Source organism: Capsicum annuum, chromosome 4, assembly GCF_002878395.1.
Source record: "Capsicum annuum cultivar UCD-10X-F1 chromosome 4, UCD10Xv1.1, whole genome shotgun sequence".
In the NCBI taxonomy this organism is placed as follows: domain Eukaryota; kingdom Viridiplantae; phylum Streptophyta; class Magnoliopsida; order Solanales; family Solanaceae; genus Capsicum; species Capsicum annuum.
The window spans coordinates 149,914,168-149,925,834 of NC_061114.1; the positions used below are offsets into that span (position 1 = coordinate 149,914,168).

At 35.5% G+C, this 11,667-nt stretch overlaps 1 protein-coding gene across 4 annotated transcripts; it reads right to left on the reverse strand.

Moving 5' to 3' along the window:
• Positions 1 to 1,185: 1,185 nt before the first annotated feature.
• LOC107867946 (peptide chain release factor 1) lies at positions 1,186 to 9,958 on the reverse strand. 4 transcript variants are annotated; one of them, XM_016714450.2, is made up of 7 exons: positions 9,441 to 9,929; positions 9,289 to 9,364; positions 3,983 to 4,113; positions 3,816 to 3,886; positions 3,533 to 3,614; positions 3,260 to 3,385; positions 1,186 to 1,589 (listed from the first exon to the last, which is right to left on the reverse strand). In XM_016714450.2, exons 1-7 carry the CDS (start codon positions 9,813 to 9,815, stop codon positions 1,569 to 1,571), a joined length of 882 nt encoding a protein of 293 aa, XP_016569936.1. In that variant the 5' UTR covers positions 9,816 to 9,929; the 3' UTR covers positions 1,186 to 1,568. The 4 variants fall into 4 exon arrangements, with proteins under 4 accessions (XP_016569936.1, XP_016569938.1, XP_016569935.1 ...); XM_016714452.2 differs by lacking the exon at positions 3,260 to 3,385 and having other exon boundaries at positions 9,441 to 9,958; XM_016714449.2 differs by having other exon boundaries at positions 1,186 to 3,385; positions 9,441 to 9,958.
• Between the last annotated feature and the right edge of the window lie 1,709 nt (positions 9,959 to 11,667).

Below are 11,667 nucleotides of genomic sequence, written 5' to 3' on the forward strand. Positions count from 1 at the left end.
TATTTATTTACAAATATGAATGATAATTTTGATACACAAATACAAAACGGTACATTTGTATCAAATAATACATTACATATTTATATATTTTAGAATCACGAAAATACAATTAATGCACTTACTTGTTTGTATACAAATACAAATGATAAATTGTATATAATTACGACTAAATACAATATGCAATCAACTTACAAATACAGATATAAAAAATTTTCTTAAAAATAAAATGGTAATGAAGAAAATAGAATACAAATACAAGTATAATCCAAATATAATCTAAATATACAAACACAATAAAATCATAATATAAATATAATCCAATAATATAATACGCAATCAATTATAAAATACAAATACAAAATAGTTCTTTAAAATACAAGGGTGAATTATATAAAATATAAATGATGGCGCAAACTAACAAATACAAATGCAAGTGCGAACTATTAAATATAAATACAAATGGGAACTGTAAAATATAAATACAAGTGTGAACTTTAAAATACAAATACAGTTGTATCAATAAATACAAAAATATAAATGGCGATGTGACTACAAATACGATAAACAATTATGATATTTACGTTATCATCCATGACTTGTGCTCGACTAGTCAGATTTTTCAAAAATTCAAAAAATATAAAATAGAACAAAAAAATAATAAAGAAAATAAAAAAAAAAATCAAAGAAGAAAAGAAAAGAAGAAAGAGAAATTGAAGTTAGAGATTAAAGAGAGAAAAAAACAAAAAGAAAGAAACAAAAAAAATAAAAGTAGGAAAAAATAGAAAAAAGAAGAAAAAACGGAACAAACACAAAAAATATAAAAAAAAAGATAATGGTAGTGTTAAGCAAGAAAATATTCAGTTCAACGAAATAAGCGTGATTGAGATTTTTTCTTTTTAAAAATATTAAATTCCATTTTTGGCGCGACTAAATATGAATTGTATTCATATTTTATATGGATACATACTACCTGTAAAACCGAATACAACGGGCATAAATCGAATATAATGACTATAAATGATAATTATGTAAAATGTGGCTATGAAAGTTGAGTTTTATAGCAAAATGCTGCTATTTTTTAAAGATCCCCTTATTTTATCCCGCAACTATATGTTTTAATACCTCTCACCAAACGACCCTTAAAGTAGATTTGGCACAAGTATAAGGTTCAAGAGATCAGAGAAATAATCAGTAACTAATTCCTGGCAGCTATCTCAAATATATACCATCTATCACTTTATCCATTACATATCACCCTAATCAGTAATTAATCCACAATGTAAACTAACATAGAACCAACGAAAACAGGAAGAAAAAGGGATTCACAATGAAATCTTGCTGGACTTTTCCAGCCACCATTTGTATTGCTTGAGAAACAAAGAAGCAAGTCTAATGCCAAAGCATAGTCAATATCGCCAGCACCACTTGTTTTCTGAACTGTAACTACGCAGACATTTTTATTCAACCGTATGACCGGAAACCACCAGCACCCATATCCTGTAGCTTGATATTGCGAATGGAAGTGAAGAGAAATAGTACCCCGAGGATGACAACTTCACGAATGAGTCCTATTTCAAAGGCTTCATACCCTACACAGTAACATAACAAATTTTCAGCAAGAAAAGCATGTGATGCCACTACCTTTGTTCAATTGCGATGTTGAAATGGGAACTTATGAAGTGTGTCGATGACTAGAAGTAAAAACTTATTATTCTTCAATTTTCAAGATTTGGAAGTGTACTAAATTTCGACACTGAAATAGAATCTTTCTTTTTTAATAACCGTTGCATGGGTTCAGTTTGTGTGCACCTCGACTAATTTCACATCTTCTACCTCCCACGAACGCAAGTAGGGTAACTCTGTCCACCAAAGCTTGGACATATGGGAAGAAATCACCTAGTAGTTTGCCTCTGCTAGGATTGAAACCTGAAATCTGATGGTTCTCCACTCATTTCATTAACCATTAAAGCACACCCTTGGATGTTTTTAATAGAATCTTATGAAGTGGTGGAAACATTAAAAAGAGCATTTTTATTCAATTACTAGATTTTTGGTTCCCATTTTAACTTCGTTTCGCCTTTTTTGGTTTGGTCACTTGAAGTAGATTCAACAGTTAACCTTCTTTTTATTGGTGTGGTCATCTGTCTTCCACCTTGAATCACAATTTCTCGGGTTTCCTTTCCACCCAAGTCCCATATCTTCAACTTAAGCCAGCCCTACTCGGTTTGATTAGTGCACCTCTACACAGCCTTTTGAATGCAAGAGCACCTTAATCCACTCACCTATCCGCTTTATTCCCTTCAACTTGTTGCCATAAACCCATCTTGATCATCAATTTCCCGTACTACTTTTGGTGCTGGAAAAAACTACCTCCACCGATCTTTATTCCCACTCTATATTTGCCAACTCTCCACTTATTGAAACTCCTAATATGAGTTTGGAACCCCTTTATACCACATCCGATTGTGAGAAATCAGTAGTTGTCACTTCCTCCCTTTTGTATGAGGTAGCATATGGGGAATATGAGAATGGTTATATTACTTAAGTTATAACAGTTATTAAGTGAAACTTAAACTTACTTTTTTTAAAAAGAAGGATAACGCACAATCCGTTATATGGTTTATTACTGTCTGCGTCTTTCCTTTTCATAGTCATGACACTTTTCAAGTCTCTCATAAAATAGTACTCCCTCCGTTTCAAAAAGAATGACCTACTTTGAGTTGACACAAAGTTTAAGAAAATAAAGAACCTTTTGAATCTTGTGGCTTTAGATTAAAGTTGTGTCTAATGTACTAGAATGACTTTTAATCGTGTGTTCCTAAACATGTTATGGGCAAAGTTGAAATTAAAGTATTGTCAAAAAAGGAAAGGATAATTCTTTTTGAAACGGACTAAAAAGGAAAACAGGTCATTCTTTTTGAAATAGAGGGAGTATTTAACTGTGAGAAATTTTCTCTGAGCAGCTTTGGACAATCCTTCATGGGTAGATTGCACCTAAATGTACTATAAGAATCTACCCAAAAACACATGTAAGTAATATATAAAAAATGCTATCAATTCTTGAAAAGTTCAGAGATTAGAGGGTTTTAAAAGATTGCTGGCTGTGCTAGGATCTGCTACTATGACACAATCAAACATTATGATGTAATGCCTGAGAACACAAGTATAACAAAGTTCAACTTTATGATAGAATGCCAAAGGACGTAAGGCTGATAAGCCATTACTCATCTTAAGAATCCATTAAACCCCCAGACAGTACCGTGTCTCTCCAGCATGAAGATAAGCTGAGTGTAGTAAGATCTGTTTCATGGAGGAGAAGGCTAGAATGATATTTCAACTCCGCCTTACATGCCCTTCTTCCACTTTCAGGCTGATGTCTATATCTCTACAAGTAATTTGAACTGATGTTACACAAGAACATTACACTTTTTGCATGAGATGGAGATTATATAGGTATACAAACAATTAATTAATAAGAAACTAAGCTCCAATACATGTGAGCTAAAATATCCATCTGAGTGTGCATCCATACCTTGGATACTCTGAACTCATTCACAGCCATTCTGAGATTATCATCAGATAATAGCAACCTTGATAAAGCCCCTGTGCTCAACCTGTAAAAAATGTTCAGCAAAATAAACTTACCCTGCTTCCCTAATGACAGTATAAGGATTAAGGGATCTATGCAGGAAGCCTAACTTGTTAAACTGCATCAGCCAGTAAGATGAAACAAGGATATATGGAATTACTCTATCAAACAGAACAAGTTTGACTAACTTCAAAAGAAAATGAAGTTTATCTCCACAAACACGTACCCCAACTTCTTTGCGGCATCTGATACTGAACCCTCAACCGCAAAAAGTAGGTCCAATAAAGCTTGCATTCCCTATGGATCAAAGAAGAACGACAACCAAGAAAACATCACTACATTTGGCGGTAAGACGTAATTTATATCAAGGACATGAGAAAAGGAACAACATACCAAAACAAACTTAGAATTGTTTGGTCCAATTTGAGGGCCACAATTTGATCCCCTGATTGTTGATTTAGCAGGAAGAATTTGAAGCAGCTCTTGAGGAGGTGTATATGTTTCAAGATCTAAGTTGTTCCTAACTAGATGAAATTAATAGAAAGTATAAATAAATGGAAGCTTCTAGGCAAAGAGTGCCTCATCAACAATATGCTAAACCTAAAGTACGAGCTTAAAGCCTTGAGCACATCCAAGGATGAAGACCAGTCCATTAACTACTTAAGAAAAAGAAACTTCACAGAAAAACAAAACTTCAAAAGTTTTTCAACTCCCAACCTATGAAAAACGTGTCCAGTTTACACTTTCAGGGTCATCTTGTTATGATATTATTGCAAGGAATGGGACTTGAGTCCCACATTGGTTATATAGGAAACTGATGTGGGGCTTATATAGCCTTGGTCTCTCCCACCTTAAAAAGCAAGTTTTTGGGGTGTTGTTCTCCTAAGATTGTACCAATGGTATCAAAGTCACCCATCACCCTCCGCGCCAACAGAGCCTGGGATGGTGACGCCGCAGCCATCGAGGACGACAGATGCAAAGCGTGGTGGTTTGTTATGATATTATTGCAAGGAATGAGACTTGAGTCCCACATTGGTTAAATGGGAACTGGAATCCTATTGGAAAAGAATAGGAGTATAGTAAGTTAGTCCAATTCTTAATTGACTGTGTTAGAATCGGAGTAGGAATAGGAATAAAATATAGAATCCTATTGGAAAAGAATTGGAATGTAGTGTCTAGAAATAGGGTCTCAGTGTAATAATATAGATACAACAATTCAATAACATTTCCTGCCATCTTAAGTTACTTGTCCTACTATTACATTGCGTTTTAATGGTATGCTACAAATCTTCCTGTACTTATTTTACACTCATTTTTTCCTAGATGATATTTGTGCAAAAAGGTAGGATAAGGTCTATTGCATACATCCTATCCTCCCCAAACCCCACTTGTAGGGTTATATTACACCGAGTATGTTGTAAAAAAAGAATCTTTTTAGCGAGGGTATATCAGAAACAACCTCTCTACCTCAAAAAGGTAAGGTAAGGTCTACCGCGTACATCTTATACTCCCCAAACCCTCACATATATTCCTTACAAGTATCAATGCTTCTACAATCTTGGTAAGGAATCAAAGAGCTTTCGCTGCCAGCGGGCGGCTATAATCCATATATGTCACCCATCTGGACAATGATTATGTTAGCAAAAGTTGAATCACCGTGTATCTTCCTGGTGATTATTTTCTATATATGATTTGTGTAGCACCGTGCATTTTTTTGTGACTACTTTCCCATATATGATTTGCGTAGCATTCGGACTACTTCTCATATTTAATTTGCGCAATATTGTACATCTTTTCGGACTACTTTCTCATATCTAAGTTGCATAGCACCATGCGTCTTTGCAGTGACTCCTTAAATCTTATTTGCATAGTTCCATGCATCTTTTCGATGACACCTCAGATCTTATTTGCATAGGGTCGTGTCATCATTCCGACCCTACCCATATAGTTTCTCTTTTTCAATAGGTTTGTGCCATCATTCCGACCATACCCATATAATTTCTCTTTTTCAGTAGGGTCGTGCCGTCATTATGACCCGACCCAGAGTCGTGCCATCATTCTGACCCAACCCATATAATTTTTTCACATATTATGACCACTTTTCATCCATCAAATCCAACGCGTGAACATATTCCAACCAATTTTTCGGTTACTTTATTGTTCAAGATCTACTCATTTCTTAATTTCGAGATGACCCATATAATTTATATTATTTTTCGGCAAATTTTCAGTGGTAGATCGACTTTTCTTCAACGTTTACTACTTTTCCAACCACTTTTTCAGTTCGTTCCTTTTCAACTGTGATCACTCAGACATCCTGAGCAGTCCTTACCAATTTTCTTACATATTTCTTCACCAAGTCTCTCACTAATCCTCGTATTAATTACATCCATGACAGGCTTGGTACATATGACTACTGACTTGTATGCACCAGCTTGAGGGGGATTGTTAGAATTGGAGTAGGAACAGAAATAGTATATGGAATCCTATTTGAAAAAGGATTGAAACATAGTGTCTATAAATAGGGTCTCGGTGTAAAAATGTAGATACAACAATTCAATAATATTTTTCTCCTATATTTCTCACAAACAACTAGCAAAGAGACCTAAATAACAGTAGCTGCTTTTTCTTTATCATAGTTCAGTACAACAACATACCCAATGTATTCCCACAAAATGGGATGTCGAGAGGGTAAAGTGTACACAGTTCATACCACTACCTCAAATGAAGTAGAGAGATTGTTTCTGATAGACCCCCGGCTCAAGACAAATAACATATAACAAACAAAAAATATAAAAACAAACAAAAAAATAGGGTAATACACCACTAGATAAAAAAAGAAACAAGACACCAACAGAGTAATAGTATGAACTATCTATTCGAAATCACAAACATCACCAAAACACCACAAACAAGAAACTACAATGTGCATGCATAACACTATGACTACAGGTACATCAACAAACAAAGAAGTCCATCCTACTAGTAAGGACGCATTCCTACCCACTAACCATCTACCCCAATCCACGTCTGCTACATCTTTCTATCAAGGGTCATATCCTCTATAAGTTGTAACTGCTCTATGTCACGCCTAATTACTTTCCTCCAATATTTCTTCGGCATATCTCTACCCCGTATGAAACCATCCAGGCGAGCCTCTCACACCTCCGTACTGGTGCATTGTGCACCGACTCATCATATGCTCAAACCATCTCAACCTCAATTCCCGCATCTTGTCTTCTACCAAAGTCACTCCCACCTTATCTCGAATAATATCATTTCTAACCTTATCCCTTCTAGTAAGTTCGCACATCCATCTCAACATCCTCATCTCCGCCACCTTCAACTTTTGGATATGGGAGTTTTTAACTGGCCAACACTCTGCTCTACAACTTAGCTAGTTGAATTGCCGCTCTATAGAACTTACCTTTAAGCTTACGAGGCACTTTCTTATCACACAAAACTCCTGAAGCAAACCTCCATTTCAAACACCCTGCACCAATACGGTGCATGACATCCTTGTCAATCTCTCCATTTCTTTGAATCATAGTTCAGTCAATTGAGAAATTCCCAATGACTAAGGGGTGGTTTCAATTGTAACACGGTTCCTGTACTTCGTTTAATCTATGTATTCCATTATTTTCAATAGCTTTTCACCATTCATCTCCTAGAAAACCCTCTATTTCTTTTACTGCTTCTTTGTATTCTTAGACAGCGCTGAACTTCAAAAACTTTTAACTCTATTTTCTGGAACCTAAGCCATAGAACTCAAGAAACTAAAGCCCAAAAGGTTTATTATCACAAGAGGAGGAACTTTGCTCTTAAACAAGACAATTTCAGAAACAGAGTTTCACGATGCTGGTCTGCCACAAGATTAGCCGATTAGGAAAATGGACCCATTACACCAATAAAAAGAAATAGATGATCTCTCATAAGTCTCCTCTCTGGTTCCATGTATTAAGTGGGTCTCCCTCTGCTCTAGCTTCCATCTTAAGTGCACAAAACCAACTTTTGTGGGTGTCCTGGCACAACTCTGCTCTCTCTATAGTGCACTCCAAACTCATCATTTGATACAATCATGCAACCCGAACTCAAAGTGCACAAATATTCTCAATCACAAAAGTCAAAGTTAATAGAGATATAAGTATATAATACACAACTGCTTGACTGCTGAAAAACATACTCCATAATTGACACTAGTTTGTCATGGCGTGAGTTTAAGATATTAATTTGACTTAAATAATAAGGCAGTGGTTCTGGAAGAAATATTAAAGTGATGGTTTTAGGGAAAGCTTTGGAGTGGTGATGTGGCCTTTGGTTAAAACAGATACGTATCCAAAGAGCCCAGCAAGCACAAAAATTTTTGAGGTTCCTGTCGCCAAGATTTATTTCGGATAAAGACAGAAGGAGCAACGTGGACAACAAAACAAAAAAGGACAAGAGCGTCAGCGGATTCAGGTGCAAAAATAAAAAGATTAGCAGACCACAAATAAATAATACTCCCTCCGTTTAAAAATGAATGATCTATTTTGACTTGGCACAAAATTTAAAAAAATAAAGAAGACTTTTGAATCTTGTGGTCTTAAATTAAAATTGTGTCAAATGTACCAAAATGTCCTTTAATCTTGTGGTTCTAAACATGTCACGTGAAAACTTGAAATTAAAGTATTGCCAGAAAAAACAGGGTCATTCTTTTTTAAACGAACTAAAAAGAAAAATAAGTCATTCTTTTTTAAACGGAGGGAATATCCCTGAAAACACAACCGATACACTTAAAATTTCGCTATATGTGACTTTCAAAAGGAGGCCAAATCACAAAGGCCGAGCTGCCTTAAAGCTTCGACTCCACGGGAACTAGAGAAGACCAAACAACAAGGGCCCTACATTTCTGCAAAACCAATTTTTACAACTCAAATTTAGGAAAGGGGATAGGGTGTTGTGTAAGGACTGTAAGGTCATTCCGAATAAGAATCTTTTTACCCAGCATAGGCTCTTGGTAATGGACTTGGGTATAAAGAAGGACAAAAGTGTGGAGGGTCGACCGAGAATTCAGTAGGGCGGCTTGACGCCAGTGAATGCGTAGGAGATAGGGGAGAAGTTGGCGGGTATGGGGGTGTGGGAGTGTAGGGGAGATGTAGATGGTATGTGGGATAGGGCGGCTAGATGCATCAAGGAGACTACCAGGGAAGTGTTGGGTGTGTCTAGGGGCTGGGCCGGTCACCATTAGGGGGATTGGTGGTGGAATGAAAAAGTTAAGAAGAAAGTGGAGACTAAGAAAGGGCGTATGCTAAGTTGGTTGAGAATAAGAATGAACAAGAGAAGCGGGTAAATAGGGAGGAGTTCAAGTTAAAAGAGGAAGGAGGCTAAGCTAGCAGTTAAGGCTACTAAGACGACAGCGTTTGAGAGCTTGTATGCGGGGTTAGAGGAGAAAGGAGGGGAAAAAAGGTTGTTTAGGTTGGCTAAGGCGAAGGAGAGGAAGGGCCGGAAGTGTATTAAGGCGGAGGATGGTAGAGTGTTGGTGGAGGATGCTCACATTAAGAAAAGATAGCAGTCATATTTTCATAAGCTCTTAAATGATAAAAGGGATAGAGTAATTGTGTTAGGGGAGCTGGAGCAATCAGAGGAGTGTCGTGATTTTAGGTACCGTAGACGTTTTAAGGTGGAGGAGGTCAAAGTAGAAATTGAAAGGGATGGAATACCTTTAAGAGCCAGCAAGGCTCGCAAACGAGATAAAGCAGAGGCACGATTCATGTGCTGGGATCTATCCTCCACCGCCTAAAAATGAATAAAATTTCAGTTAAAAAATCGATAAAAAGGGTGATAAGAAATGTAGGAAAGCATGAAAGCAAACCTGAGAAACAATCCCAGTTGGGTTATGCTTCAAACGCACAGCAGATTCACGCTTGTTGCGGTGCTGTCCACCAGGACCTGAAGCCTTGAATGTACTCATTTCACACTGCCTCATCAACTCCTCATCCGACATCAACAAGTACTCTTTTCCACCGGTACCCGTATCGACACTTCCATTGCTTTTGTTGAATGCACTGGTGCTGTATTTAGCCGACCCAAATTCTTCAAATTGTACAGAAAAAATTGAGTTGCCAACTGGTCTTGGAATTGGGTATGTGCTAGGAATGGAGATTGAATGGGGGCGAGGTGTTAATATGGACATGTTAGTGATACATTTCGGAAGATGCAGAAACGATTTGAAAACGGATCGAACCATATGGATTTCAAAATTAGCGTTTGCTACACTAGCTTTCAGGAGGAAGTAAGGTTGTGCGTGGATTGTTCGGACTTTGGAGACGTAAAAGTAGGGTTGTACATGGTAGGTATGATGCAATACAGTATTTTAAAATTTGGTATGATAAATTTGATATTCCGTATCTAAAAGATTAATACCATTACCATACTAAATTAATTCGGCATGGTTTGTTATTTTAAAATTCAATTTCGGTATTTTACGGTATGATAATTCGGTAATCATACTTTATTTGATTTCGACTTACATATATTCATATAAAAAATTATAACTTTAAACTTTAAAAATGTTTTAATCATATAATACTAACAACTATCTTTGTCAATCAATTACGTAAAAATAACATTTTAATCACGATTAAATAGTCCAAAATGCAAACTCTCAACAAAATTACCTAAACTTAAGCATAGTATTCCTAAATACTCCCTCCGTTTAAAAAAGAATGACTTACTTTCCGTTGACCTACTTTCTTTTATAGTCCGTTTCAAAAAGAATGACCTCTTTCCTTTTTTGACAATATTTTAATTTCAACTTTCCACAAGGCATGTTTAGGACCACAAGATTAAAGGACACTTTGATACATTTGACATAATTTTAATTTAAGGCCACAGGATTCAAAAATATTCTTTATTTTCTTAAATTTTGTGTCAAGTCAAAGTATGTCAAGTCTTTTTGAAACAGAGGGAGTAATAAGTTTCCTAAAAAAATTATTTCTAAATAAAAATTACTTTTATGTTCAATTGGTTAATGAATGATATATAAATATATTTAATAATCTTAAATATAATATATATAAGTTTTATATATTATTAAAAAACTTTGGTGCGGTATACAGTATTTCGGTATTTATTGTATAAATACCAAATATCGTACCAAATGCCAAAATAATTTAAAACTCTTACCAAATACCATAAATTCATACCATAGTATAAAAAAATTCGATTTCGAAATGGTATTCGGTATAAACCATACCACGCCCACAGAGGCGGACCCACGTGTTATTTTGGGGTGCTCTGGCACTCACTAAACTCGATGTAAAATAGGTATTATTATATAAGAAACACTGAAAAATGGTATAAAAAATAAAAAAGCACTCACAAAACTAAAACTTGTCTGGGTGCTCTGGCGTTAGGTGGATTTTTCATGTCCAGGTGCTTGAGATCGATTCCCCTTAGCTTATGCTACATTTTTGTATAAAATTTTTTGCAACTTTTTAGTTACATTTAATGCACACACACGCACAAGACCCAAGTACTCTTGTACACTAGTTCACACTCATATGAGTTTGACTTTTTTTGTATTACTTTTTTTTACTTCTTAATTTATTAAATTAAAAGTACTTTTTGAATTTTTTTAATTACTCAAACCAAAAATTTGAAAACCTTTTGGCCATCTCCACCAAAAATCTTACTCTTCCAAAACTGAAACACCAAATTTTAATGTTGCATTTAAATAGTTATATATTTATATTATGTCATCATTAGTAAATTATGTTAAAAAAAATTAAAGCCAAAGATGGAGCCAGAATTTGAAGTCAGTGGGTTCTGAATTTAAAGAAATATAAAAAGTCAAAAAAATAAATATGTTGTAATGGGGTTTGAACACATGTCTGCGACAGAAGGGAGACCCTTAATGTTGGTCTATCTACCACTAGGCCAAGCGATCATGTTTGTCAATGGATTCACATTATGTAATCATATACATATATTCAAAATTTAAGTGTAAATATAGAGTTTACGTAAAAACTACTGAATTTGTCTGAACCCTCGTAGGGTACTGTAGCTCCACCCCTGATTAAAGCACCCACAACCTTAAA

Excerpts from the sequence above, each read along its gene's own strand:
- LOC107867946 (XM_016714449.2), bottom strand. The coding sequence starts at position 9,815 with ATGGTTCGATCCGTTTTCAAATCGTTTCTGCATCTTCCGAAATGTATC. Across the intron at positions 3,615-3,815 it reads GATGCCGCAAAGAAGTTGGG|GTTGAGCACAGGGGCTTTAT; the intron begins GTACGTGTTTGT and ends CATTTTTTACAG. Across the intron at positions 3,386-3,532 it reads ATGAGTTCAGAGTATCCAAG|AGATATAGACATCAGCCTGA; the intron begins GTATGGATGCAC and ends AATTACTTGTAG.